General features: G+C 37.5%; 1 protein-coding gene across 1 annotated transcript in view; it reads left to right on the top strand.

The window, feature by feature from the left end:
• LARS1 (leucyl-tRNA synthetase 1) overlaps nt 1-13904 on the top strand; it is a 75574-nt gene extending 61670 nt beyond the window's left edge. The window contains exons 28-32 of the mRNA XM_026018482.2: nt 35-145; nt 2406-2510; nt 4048-4143; nt 8808-8940; nt 13509-13904. Coding sequence (XP_025874267.1) covers nt 35-145; nt 2406-2510; nt 4048-4143; nt 8808-8940; nt 13509-13714 — 651 coding nt within the window. The 3' untranslated portion in view covers nt 13715-13904. The remainder of the gene's footprint in view (nt 1-34; nt 146-2405; nt 2511-4047; nt 4144-8807; nt 8941-13508) is intronic.

Below are 13904 nucleotides of genomic sequence, written 5' to 3'. Positions count from 1 at the left end.
TTTTTCTCCACATTCTTCCTCAATGTTTTTTTAGGCCAACAGTGGAAAATTGCCTGATAACAAAGTCATTGCTAGTGAACTGGGCAATCTGCCAGAATTGAAAAAATATATGAAGAAAGTGATGCCGTTTGTTGCCATGATTAAGGTAAGCTGTGGACCTCGTGCAGCTGTGACTGTGAGTAATGGTTAGATGAGTGGAAGGAAGGGGAAAACTTTGCGTATAGTCTCTCCCAGGAAATCTGCTAAAATAGTTCTTCTCAATCAGTGATTGTGAGAAATGAGCGATCATTTTTGGGATTTATCTGTAAAATTGCTGAGTATTTGGAAATATGCATTATGGAAGAAAAATTGTGTTTACAATTGCTCACTAAATGATTCTGTTCATGTTCTACCTTCTTTTCTATTTGGCAGGGAGGCCTATTCTTTTGGCTTACAGTATAGTGTTTTTATTAGATCCTGTTACTGGAACCAAGATATTATATTTGTATAGGTTTGCCTTAACAGGATAGACATTGTTTATAGTGGTTAGACTAGAGTTTCTCAACAATGGTTCTATTGATACTGTGGGCTGATAGTTCTCTCTTGTGGGAGGCAATCCTATGCATTATAGGATCTTTAGCAGTATCTTTGTCTTCTACCAGTTAGGTGCCTGTAGAATATCCTCTTCACCCTCTCCAGTTGTGACAATCAGAAATTCTCTGGTCATTGCTAAATGTGTCTTGGGGGCATAATCTGTTGCTACCTCCCACCTCTGTCATTTGAGAAACATTGCAGTAGGCTTAGCTTTCTTCATAGAAATAACAGATTTCTTGTATTTCTTACAGAGAAACAGAAAGAAGGTTGTATGTTGCTTAAGAGCTCAGGCTTTGGGGTCAGACAGATCTTGGTTCAAATTCTTTTTGTCTGCCAGTTCTTAGTTTTGAGACCTTAGACAAGTCCCTTAAATTCTCTGGGTCACATGGTTTTTCATCTATTAAGTGAGGAAGTTAATAGAACCTATATTTTAGGAGTGTTGTAAGGAATAAATGAAATAATATACTTAACACACTTTAATGCTTTCTGTCAAAAAGTAGACTCGGTAAATGTTTTTTTAAAAATGTAAATTAGTGTCTTTCAGGCTGCTAGGAATGTAGTGGTTATTCTTGGAGTTTAGATTAATTCTTGAATCTTCTAGGCTACACATGCCTGCCTGAAGACAACTAAGACTTTTAGTTTGTCCTATATTGGAGTAGATTGTATTCTTAGAAAAGCCTTTTTGTTCTAGACCAGAATCAACTCTCAGAGCCTTACGGTCTTTCACGTTTCAGAAATAATTTAGAATCTTGGATTGACCTTCACCAATCAAGTTATATCTGCTGATATGCTTGTAATTCATTGATTCCCTACTTTGGCTATTGCCATTGGTCAGAATGCCAGATCCATTGTCAATATCTGGATCTAACCAAATATTTCATCGTTGATTGCAAAGTTTGATGATGTACTTTACAGAATCCAGTGAAACTGATTTGAAAACTTCTGTAGTTAGTTGAATCTTACTAGATTCAAGAGTTGGCTTTTTAGAAAAACAGTATTAGGCTTTTTTAGTAGTAATAAATTTTCTTCAGTAATATTAGGGATGTGCCATGCATATTAGTGGTTTGAAACTTCGCAAAGTTGTTTTGTAAACCTGAGAATAAGAAAATAGCTTCTAGCGCTTTTTCATAGGAAAAGAAACAACTTGGACAGAAAATAAGAATAGTGTATATTAGGAATCATGTCAGGTCACTTTCATGTCAGGATAGCACGTTCTAGGCAGTTAGCTATACTTGTTTATATGAATTTGGATCTCGATCATATTTTATGTGGCAAATATTTTGTTTCATTTTCAAGAAAATTAAGAAATTGTTTTTATATGCCACAGGATTATCTCAGTACCCATATGACTTAATTTTTTTTTTAATTTGTAGAAATTGTTTGTTTATTATTAATTCACCATTCTCTGAACTAGCTTTAAAGATGTGTTATCTTAGAAAATTAATTTTTTTTCTTTTTGGTTACCTGCAGGGATATTTCTGCACATTTGTTTGATTCCTTGTCAAAGTGAATTCTTTGGGTTTGCATATTAGTTCATTCTAAATAAACAATGATAAAATCATATTTCTTTTATAAATGAAAACCCTGTCCTTCCAGTCTTTTCAGTGTTGCCTTAATCTTATCATACTTCAAGTGATAATTATTCTGAACTAATAATTTCATTAACAAGCAAACATAGATAAGGGAAACCATGAGTCCAAGGCCTTTCCTTTAGCTGTTCAAATTTGAAGATTTTATCAGTTGAGGGAAGAGTGATTGCTTTGGAGGAAATGTATTCTTTTTAATGTATCCTTAATGTGATTTTTGTTTTTCAAAACTATTTTGGCTTTTAGGAAAATCTGGAGAAGATGGGACCTCGTGTTCTGGATTTACAGCTAGAATTTGATGAACAGGCGGTGCTGATGGAGAATTTAGTCTACCTGACCAATTCCCTTGAGGTAAGACAGGCCAATGAGTTAACTATAGTAAACATAATCCAGTTGTTTTATGATAAACCTTTTTGTAAACATCTCTGTCTTTAGTACCTTTACCAAATATAACTGTCAAAAATATTTTTGGAGGGAAAGAGAATGGTGGGTATAGAAGTTGCAGGAAGAAAAAAATAATGTGATCTTACTCAGTGTATCAGTTATTTTATACATAAAATACTACCTGTATGTGCCTGGATTCCCCCCCCCCCCCCCCCAAATTCTCTTTAAAAACAAAATGAGAGGAGATATTATATTCAGATACTTTAGAAATCTTTCATTTATGGAAGAATTGCTTCTTTTTTCCCTTCTTCCCATTTAAGCCTCAGATGTACAGGATCAACTTAATTGGATTCCTTTGTTCCCCAGGTGTTATCATAGGTCCCTGCCTGACCCTGTTTTGTGTTGTTTCAAAGTTAATAATGTAATGAACACCCGTGGATGTATTACTAAACTCAAGAACTAAAACGTTACCAATAGCTTTCACTTATCTGGGGAGTTTTTCCCCATTCTATTTTTCTACCTCAATCACTTCATATATAGATCCTAAAAAAGCTGTCTCTCAGATAACTTAGGCAGAAGGAAAGATAATTTGCTCTAGGAAACTGTGTTAGATGACTCAGAAAAGTGATTCTCATAATAATGAAGACACTTGACTTAAAAAAATGCAGGTTTAGATTTTGAATAAAATTGTTCCATGAAATACAGGAATGGAAGGAAGTTATTTCTAAATAAGCATTTTATGTCCTATAATTATAAATGAGTTAAATAATTCAATTACTAAATATTGGTAGGTATTTATTTTGTGTATAATTTCTAAATGTTCATATATACTCATGGAGGTCAAAAAAAGTTTTTGAATTTTTTCACTGGGACAATGGGGACCCCTTATATTGAGGGTCATCTTATATTGAGGCATATACAATATGCTACATTTTTGAGTTTTTCTGTTTATTTAAGTGAAAGTCTTTATAAAAAAATCAAAATTGAGTGAAGTCTTATTCTCAAATGCTAAGTTTCTGAACTTTCTTCATTCAAGTGGAGGTCTTTTATGCTGCTTTTCAGTTTCTCTTATACAGCAGATAGATGCCAGATTTCATTACAGAAAGTGGTAAACGTGACTATGTAAATAATAATACTATGAGACATTTAAGATGAGTGTGAAATAATTGACTGTACATTTCATTTAATTTTATGTGGAAAATAATAAAATCACGCAGACCATTTTCTTAAGACTTTTAATTAATGATTTTTTTAAATGGGCATTTAAATTATTTAGTCTTTTGCTCTTCAAACAATGTTGTGTGGGAGCATTTGATCCTGAATTTCATAGTGCTCTCTCAGTCCTGTCCTGTGCTTGGCTGGCTTTTTGAGGAACTCACAGACCATTTTGTGTTAAGTGGAGAACCTAGCTTTGCTCTTTGGGGAAATGAGGAAATGAGGTGATAGTTAATTTTAATCATATTAAGTGATACTGATGACTTTCATTTTCCCTCCTTCTCTTTAGCTAGAACACATAGAAGTCAAGTTTGCCTCCGAAGCAGAAGATAAAGTCAGGGAAGACTGCTGTCCTGGGAAACCACTTAATGTTTTCAGGACAGAAGTAAGTTGAAAAGATCTCACGGAATCATTGCATTTTAGAGCTAGAAGAGACCTTAGATATTACATCCACACCCATCATTTAAAGATGGAAGGAAGTGAGGTGCAGAGACGTGAAGTGATTGTTTTGGTGTAGGCTACATAGTTTGTTAGAAATGAAGCTGAGGGATCCCTGGGTGGCGCAGCGGTTTGGCGCCTGCCTTTGGCCCAGGGTGCGATCCTGGAGACCCGGGATCGAATCCCACGTCGGGCTCCCGGTGCATGGAGCCTGCTTCTCCCTCTGCCTGTGTTGTGTCTCTGCCTCTCTCTCTCTCTCTCTCTCTCTCTCTCTCTCTGTGTGTGTGACTATCATAAATTTAAAAAAAAAAAAAATGAAGCTGGGTTTGAACTCTTCCAATTCCCTGGTTGGTGCTATGTTCACTTTCCCTTGCTCTTGTGGGTGACATCGGATGTTAAAATAGAATTTTCAAAACCTGATTTTTTTTAACCTATTTTTTTCTTTTTTTAAAATTTTAATTCCAGTATAGTTAACATACTGGAATTGTGTTGTGTGAGTTTCAGGTATATAATATGGTGATTCAGCAATGCTATACATTAGTCAGGGCTCATCATGATAAATGTACTTAGTCACTGTCACCTCTTTCCTCCAACCCTCAACCACCTCCTATGGTAACCATCAGTTTGTTTTCTATAGCTAAGAGTCTGTTTTTTGGTTTGTCTCTTTTCTGCTTTGTTTTGTTTCTTAAATATTCCACACATGAGTGAAATCCTATTGTATTTATCTTTCTCTGACTGATTTATTTCCCTTAGCATTGTACTCTAGATCCATCCATGTTGCAAATTGCAAGATTTTATTCTTTTTTATGGCTGCGTAATATTTAAGTGTGTGTGTGTGTGTGTGTGTATGTGTATGTGTGTGTGTGTCCACACCATGTTGTCTTTATTCATTCATCAGTTGATGGACATTTGGGCTATTTCCATAATTTGGCTATTGTAAATAATGCTGAATAAATGTAGGGGTACATATATCTTTTTGAATAACTGTTTTTGTATTCTTTGCATAAATACCCAGTAGAGGAATTACTGGATCATATGGTAGTTCAACTTTTAACTTTTTGAGGAACCTCCATACTGCTTGCTTGCTTGCTTGCTTTTTTAAGATTTTATTTATTAATGAGAGACATATTGAGAGAGAGAGAGAGAGAGAGAGGCAGAGACACAGGCAGAGGGAGAAGCAGGCTCCATTCAGGGAGCCTGATGTGGGACTTGATCCCGGGACTCCAGGATCACAGCCTGGGCCAAAGGCAGGCACTAAACTGTTGATCCACCCAGGGATCCCCCTCCATACTGTTTTCTAAAGTGGAGGCAACAGTTTGCATTCTCACCAACAGTGCACAATGGTTCCTTTTTCTCCACATACTCACCAACACCTATTGTTCCTTGTGTTGTTGATTTTAGCCATTCTGACAGGTGTGAGATGGTATCTCATTGTCGTTTTTTGTTTTTTGTTTTTTGTTTTTCGTTGTTTTTCATTGTCGTTTTGATTTGATGAGTGATGTTGAGCATCTTTTCATGTGTCTTTTTTTTTTTTTAAGATTTTATTTATTTATTCATGAGAAACACAGAGACAGAGAGGCAGAGAGGCAGAGACACAGGCAGAGGGAAAAGCAGGCCCCATGTGGGGAGCCCGACGTGGGACTTGATCCTGGTTCTCCAGGATCATGCCCTGGGCTGAAGGTGGCGCTAAACTGCTGAGCCACTGAGGCTACCATCTTTTCATGTGTCTATTTGCCATCTGGATGTCTTCTTTGGAAAAATGTTCATGTCTTTTGCCTATTTTCAATTGGATTATTTGTATTTTTAATTGTGGTTATTATTGGTGTCGAGTTGTATCAGTTCTTTATGTATTTTAGGTACTAACCCTTTAGCCGATATGTCATTTGCAAATATCTTCTCCCATTTTGTAGGCTGCCTTTTAGTTTGGCTGATTGTTTCCTTCTCTGTGCAGAAGCTTTTTATTTTGATGTAGTCTCAATAGTTTATTTTTGCTTTTGTTTCCCTTGCCTCAGGAGACATATCTAGAAAAATATTGTTACAGCTGATGTCAGAGAAATTACTGCCTCTGCCCTCTTCAAGGATTTTTATGGTTTCAGGTCTCACATTTAGGTCTTTAATCCATTTTGAGTTTATTTTTGTGTCAAAACCTGACTTTTATTAAAAAATAGAATGGAGGGACACCTGAGTGGCTCAGTTGTTGAGCATCTGCCTTCGGTGTAGGTTGTGATCCCAGGGTCCTGGGATTGAGTTCCGCATCATGCTCCTCGTGAGGAGCCTGCTTCTCCCTCTGCCTACGTCTCTGTCTCTCTCTTTATGTCCCTCATGAATAAATAAATAAAATCTTAAAAAAAAAATAGAATGGAAATTGAAATGTAATTTTTTTTTAAAGTGAAGAGGAGCTTTCATACTTCAGATGAGTCTTGGTTTGATATTGTTATTCAAGACTTTTTGGCTTTTGGCATAAACCAGATTGATGAATCATCTTACTTTATACTAGAACTGCTTTTTCCCCCTTATTTTTTGGCCAGTATTGGTGAAGATAAGCAGATTTTGGAGTTTTGGGAGATTCTGTTTATTTAATCTCAAAGAACCCATTGCCCAGTGGAGTGCAATTGTGTCTATAAAGTGCCCTGTTTTTCTTGAGAAGCAGAAGACTAATAAGTATCCCGTTACTTTTACCATGTTTAATTGAAAATGTAACAAAGAGGAAAAGCCTATATTTTTTGAAAGAATAAGATAATCACAATCATGAATACTCCCTGAATTTATCATCGTGTTATGCATACTCTCATTACATTAAAATATGGTAGCTTTTTAAAGTGCAGTCCTTGGGCCCATGGATAGGTACATAAAATAGAGTTCCCCATATAGATTTTTTTTTTTAAGATTTATTTATTTTAGAGAGAGAGCAAGTTGGGGTGGGGGGCAAAGGGAGAGAAGCAGACTCCCTACTGAGTGCAGAGCCCAACCTGCAGCTCCATCTGACAACCCTGAGATCAGGACCTGAGCCAAAATCAAGAGTCGGGCACTTAACTGACTGAACCACCTAGGTGCGCCATAAATATGTTTCTTTCTTTCTTTCTTTTTTTTATTTTTAAGGATTTTATTTATTTATTCATGAGGGACACAAAGATACAAACATAGACATAGGCAGAGGGAGATGCAGGCTCTTCATGGGGAGCCTGATGTGGGACTTGATCCCAGGACCCCAGGATCACAACCAAGCCAAAGGCAGAAGCTCAACCACTGAGCCACCCAGCTGCCCTCTTTTGAATTGAACTACTTTCAGATATTTTATTAACCTATTATGTCTTTAAGTCTTTCATAAGACTTAGTTGACATTTTCTACTTAAAATAATGAGCAACATCTTTGACTATATATAGCTTTTATAATGTAGGATGTAGTATGGCATATGACTGAGGTTAATCCTGCCCCTGCCGAAAATTAACAAGGCAGGAAACAACAAATGTTGGAGAGGATGCGGAGAAAAGGGAACCCTCTTACACCGTTGGTGGGAATGTGAACTGGTGCAGCCACTCTGGAAAACTGTGTGGAGGTTCCTCAAAGAGTTAAAAATAGACCTGCCCTACGACCCAGCAATTGCACTGTTGGGGATTCACCCCAAAGATTCAGATGCAATGAATTGCTGGGACACCTGCACCCCGATGTTTCTAGCAGCAATGTCCACAATAGCCAAACTGTGGAAGGAGCCTTGGTGTCCATTGAAAGATGAATGGATAAAGAAGATGTGGTTTATGTATACAATGGAATATTACTCAGCCATTAGAAATGACAAATACCCACCATTTGCTTCAACGTGGATGGAACTGGAGGGTATTATGCTGAGTGCAGTAAGTCAATCAGAGAAGGACAAACAGTGTATGTTCTCATTCATTTGGGGAATATAAATAATAGTGAAAGGGAATATAAAGGAAGGGAGAAGAAATGTGTGGGAAATATCAGGAAGGGAGACAGAACATAAAGACTCCTAACTCTGGGAAACGAACTAGGGGTGGTGGAAGGGGAGGAGGGCGGGGGGTGGGGGTGAATGGGTGACGGGCACTGAGGGGGACACTTGACGGGATGAGCACTGGGTGTTTTTCTGTATGTTGGTAAATTGAACACCAATAAAAATTAATTTATTAAAAAAAAAATCCTGCCCTGCCTTTTATTGGCTATGTGGCCTTGAGCTACTATTTAAATATTTCTGGTTTTCAGCTTCTCATCTGTGAAAAGAGGTTTTAAAGAGCTACTTTTCAGGAAATAGGAATAATGTCTACAAAATGCTTAGTACAGTGCCTGGTACATAGTAGAAATTCAATAAATGATGAGAGTTGAAGAAGAGAAAATATAATTATTATTATCCATCATCAATATTTTTTATCATCAATATTAATATATTACTCAGTCATTTTTATGTAGGCATTTGGTTATAAGCATGAGCTTTTGTACATTTTTTTCTTTCATATTTCAGTATCCCTTGGTCTTGATTTTAGAATACCAGATTTAAATTTTTGGTTGGGCATTAAAATTTAGCAGAGATTTTTCTCTCCCTCAGCAGTATTCAGATTTGATTTCATGTAACAGTCATTTTCTCTTTATTTTCCTAGCCTGGTGTGTCAGTCTCCCTAGTGAATCCCCAGCCATCAAATGGCCACTTCACAACCAAAATTGAAATCAGGCAAGGGGATAACCGCGATTCTATAATCAGGCGTTTAATGAAAATGGACCGAGGCATCAAAGGTAAATGGTTTCCCAGAAATGCACATTTGGCAGTAGTTTGTGGATATGATGAGTTCTAAGCAGAGGGCAGAAGGAAGAGTAACTGGCCTGCTTAGGGACAGCAGTGTCATGTTGTCCAAACAGTATTGGACTCAGAATCAGAAGGCCTATGCTCTCTTTGGGACATTGTAGCTGTGTAGCTCGGTGACTTGGCCATGTCACTTAGACTCTAAACTGATCTCTCTTTTAGTAAAATGAGGCTACTGGATTAGATATTTTTCTAAGACTGCATCTAGCTTTAAAATTGTAACAAGCAATTTCTATCTCTTGGAGGTTTTGAGATTGAGGGCACATGGTATACTTAGTATGTTCAACTAACCTGCCTGCTAGGTCTGTTCCTGGGGACGGAAGAGAAACAGGGTAAAACTTGTTGAGTGTCTGCCATGTATTTGCAATTTAATCTTTTAATTGCCCGAGAATAGAGAGGGTATTACCATTCCCCTTTTACAGATGATGACATGGTGTGCAGAAAGGCTACATGACTAGCAGATTTCATTCAGGTGGTAAATGCTAGAGCTGGAATTCAAACTCAGGTCTGTTTGACTCCAAGATCATATTCTTTCTTCTAAACAATGTGTTTCCAGCTAAAATATGTAAATAATCTTAATTTCTTATCAAGATTAAGTCTAGATCTTCCACGATTAGACTTAATATAATTATTTATAGTTTCTTTTTTTTTTTTTTTTTTAATCACTCAGCCAGGGCTGAGGCTAAGCAGGGTGTGAAGGGAGTTAATGTATCTCTGTATTATTTTTCTTCCAAATTATAAAGACAAATTAATCTTGAGATTCCCTGTTGTGCATTCTCTCTCTTTCTCTTCTTGATGGCAATCAAGAGTTGATTGGGTCACATTCTATCAGTATAGAAATTTTCTGAAAAGGTTTAGAAATCCAAGACCTAATTTATGGAACTTTATTCAGGTCAGCAATATTACATTAACATAGAAGACTTAAAATAGCCTTTTGGAATTCGTTCTACAGGTATTTTTGTTCTCTTGAGGCTATTTATGCATCTTGTGTGGGCATTTCTTCAGACACTCTCAGTATAGTGTATGTAGTGTATATGGAGAGACTCTTCTGTATGTATGAGTGGTTTTGGGGGGCCCACAAAGTATTGTTCATTAGGAGATCCTGCATCTCTTGAAGGAGCAGGGCACTAAGCTATTCAAATACATGATCATAATCTAAGGAGGAACTGCTATGTACAGTAAGGGAGATGTAGATAAAGTTTTTAGCACAGAAAAAGGTGAGATTATTTACAGCTATGGTGATCAGGGATGTATTTACAGAGAAAATAACTGTTTGGATGGGACCTTGGAAATTATACCCAGGAGGGGATGTCAGCAGGATGGATCTCTCGTGTTTCACTGTCTAGCAGCAGTACATTAGGGTTAGGGATTTTTCACTTGTAAACATTTTTAAAAATTGTGGTAAAATACATATAACATAAAATTAACCATTTTGGCCCTTTTTAAGTGTATAGTTCAGTGGCATCAAGTACATTTGCATTGTTGTGTGATCATCAATATTATTCACCTCCAGAACTGTTTCATCATTCCACACTGAGACCCAGTACCCATTAAACAGTACCTCTCCAGTCTCCGTCCCTGTAGTCCCTGGTAACCACTATTCTCCTTGCTGTCTCTTTATATTTGACTATTCTGGGTACCTTGTGTAAGTGGAATCACAAAATGGTGAGTAAGTGTCTTATTTTGCTTAGCAAAATGTCCAGGTTCATCCATGTTGTTAAAGACATTTATCCGTTCCCTTGGTAAACCATGTAGTGCCATCCTTAGAACTTAGAGGCCACAGAAAGCAGAACTTGAAAACTTTGAAATATGAACATACAGGAAGCCATTCTGTGACCTTCCTTTTGGCTTGTTTTCTGCTGCATATACTTGGTCATGAGAAGATTTTGTAATAGGAAGAACACTGATATTTAAAGAACAATATGGTGGCTTTTAAAGAAAATAGATAGTTCTGTGCAACCACTAGGTAGGATTATTATGAAGTTGTAGCATGTGAGAGGATGTTTTCCTATATCGAAAACTGTAATTTGTAATGTTACAAGTGCCTCCCTTTTAAATACGCTCAGATATAGGACTGACAAGGTTCTTCAGGATTGTATTGGAATGTATTTTCTGTATCTCGTCTTTTCTCTCTGAGCCTCCGGCATAATTCTCACATCCTTTGTCATACTAGCTGTGAATAATATTATCATAAAGTGCTTTAAGTTTGACATTCGTAGCTGCTATGAATTTTTTAGAGTGGATAGAAATGTTAGGGTGGAGTTTGAAATTGATATTCCTTCAAGTATCTTCAGAAGAGCGCTAACCTTGAGACTTCTCCAGAAGCCCTCAGGATGCTTTGATATCTAAGGGGGCTAAGTGTATCGAGTGTATGAGACGGGAAGGGAGTGAAATTCAATAACATATTTCTTAGTCTGTTTGCTGCAAAAGCCAGTTAGTCGTCCAATTAGTGCCAATTGCATGGAGGGTGATTATGATCTAGGTCCAGGAGGAACTGGAGTGAAACCATTTCTCTCCACAAAGGCCACTGAGCAACTATTTGATGATAATGACTTTAAATCACTCCCAGCCCATGCCGCATGTGAACTGATAACATGGAGGTGAAAGGCTGCATTGCACATTATCAATCCCTAGGGACTTTGAGTCACTCTCATCTTTTCTCTAAGTGCCTCAATTCTTGTGTAGTCGCAGACTTAAACTTCTACATTTTCAATGATGAGAGAGGTCTGCGATAAGAAAAGAGAGTAAAACCACTAAGAAAGCTCCAAGAATTATTGGCAGTAATGAGCTACATGGTGCAACATCAAAGCAAATATGTTTTGTCACTTAGATGCCTGATTGAGTATTAAGGCTTCTTTGAAATAGTTTGATTCAGAATTGCTGGGAATGATGAGGGAGGTCTGTTTCAGAGAAGAAGGGAAAAAGAGAGGAGGATAAAGAAGGAGAGGGAGACAGAGGGAGGCGTGGGAAGGGTGCAGATCTGTAGTAAAAGGCCTCATGCATAAAATCCGCTGGCTGAACTTCTCACTGCTTCCATAGCAAAATATTTAGTATCACCAGTGTGCATGTTGAATTGTAATAGCTATTAAAATGAATTGTATTCTTGCTCCCAAATAAGACTCTGGCAGGGTTTGCCTTCATGGTAGTCTCAGGTAATTATTCTGTAAGCTTCAATATCCCTACATTAAACTTGAAGTCTTTCAGTCTTGTTTCCCAAAGAGAATATAATGCCTGGATAACTTGTACTCCTGGCATAGCCACCAGCTGCATTAATGTCTGCTTTTATGTCTTATCCCTCTCATGCTAAGCTTCATAGTCAAGGCAGCATGAGGGAGTGTAGCTCACGGACCACCTAGCAGCCTGCTTTAGGAAGGGGTGGGAGCTAATTCAGAAAATACCTCCTATTTCTGTAGATTGGGTTAAGTATAACTAGCCATGCTACATTTAGAATGAGATATAAGCCCAGAATCAGCATTTGTAGTCATTTATGATGTTTTTCTACTGTATAAAATAAAAGCACTTGATGTCGGGATATCTCAAAATTGCTGAAATAAATAAATTTTTTTCAGGCTCGGTTGTTGGCAGGATTGTTGATCATAAATTTGTTCAAGGGGCAAATGCTTTCTTTGCCAGGAGCCATCTTATCAGCTTGCACAAGAGCAGATCAGGAAAATCTCAAGCAGGGCAGAGTTGGAGCTCATCCAGAAGCTCAAAAGTCTGAAAGCTGTGCCCTTTCCCCCTGTCCTTCTTCGTCTCTCCTTGTATCTCATCAGCTTGGTAATACAAATAACTTTTCATCCTTTGAGCAAAACAAGAAACTGGCAATGCTATTTCTTAGAGTAGTAATTGTTTCTCTAGAAGTATCTTTCAAAAAAAAGCTACAACTCTCACAGTTTTAATGTATCCCAGGAACCAAGACAAGAAAGAGGAAAGAGTTTTAGACTTACTGATGGTTAATTGAAGCATATAGAAAGTGATTTGAGAAACCATTTAGGGCAGCCTGGGTGGCTCAGCAGTTTAGCGCCGCCTTCAGTACAGGGCCTGATCCTGGAGACCCGGGATCGAGTCCCACGTCGGGCTCCTTGCATGAAGCCTGCTTCTCCCTCTGCCTGGGTCTCTGCCTCTCTCTCTCTCTCTTTCTGTGTGTGTGTGTGTGTGTGTGTGTGTCTCATGAATAAATAAATAAAATCTTTAAAAAAAGAGAGAGAGAAACCATTTAGGATAATGCTCAAAAATATACTCAATCCTTCCTCTTGGTTTATAATTCCAGGTGTAACATAGAATCTCTATCTCTGAATCTTTGATCTGGGTAGAAGCTGACAGCAGGAAGATTTGTCACATTTAGCTTTGCTTTCTGAGATTGAGTGTTATTTAATAATCTCATGAAAGTGTCTTTTAGATAAAAACCAGTGTTTTTTAAACTTGAATTGTCAGGCTTAGGCATGGGTTTGAGTCAGTGGCTATAGGTAAATGCTCATATTGGTCATCTTTTTTTCTGTAGACCTTTCTAAAGTGAAGCTGATGAGATTTGATGATCCACTGTTGGGACCTCGGCGAGTTCCTGTCCTGGGAAAAGAGCACACTGGGAAGACTCCCATTTCTGAGCATGCTGTTTTCCACGTGGACCTCATGAGCAAGAAAATTCATCTCACTGAAAATGGGCTAGGGGCAGATATTGGTGATACAATTATCTATCTGGTTCATTAAACTCATGCAAATTGGAGATACATCCTGGTTTCTAGGGACATAACTATTCTGTGTCTTCAGATTAGGTGTGAGAACCTTAGACTGGACCTTAATAGACTTCATTTCTAACCATCAAATTCTGCCTGTAATCATATTTACACCAAGTCATCTTGGATTCCTGAACCTAATAAATTTTTTTTTTTTTTCCTTC

This window comes from Vulpes vulpes, chromosome 2 (assembly GCF_048418805.1).
Source record: "Vulpes vulpes isolate BD-2025 chromosome 2, VulVul3, whole genome shotgun sequence".
NCBI classification, from domain to species: domain Eukaryota; kingdom Metazoa; phylum Chordata; class Mammalia; order Carnivora; family Canidae; genus Vulpes; species Vulpes vulpes.
The sequence above is the reverse complement of the archived record's forward strand: the minus strand, read 5'-3'. Positions and strand labels throughout refer to the sequence as shown.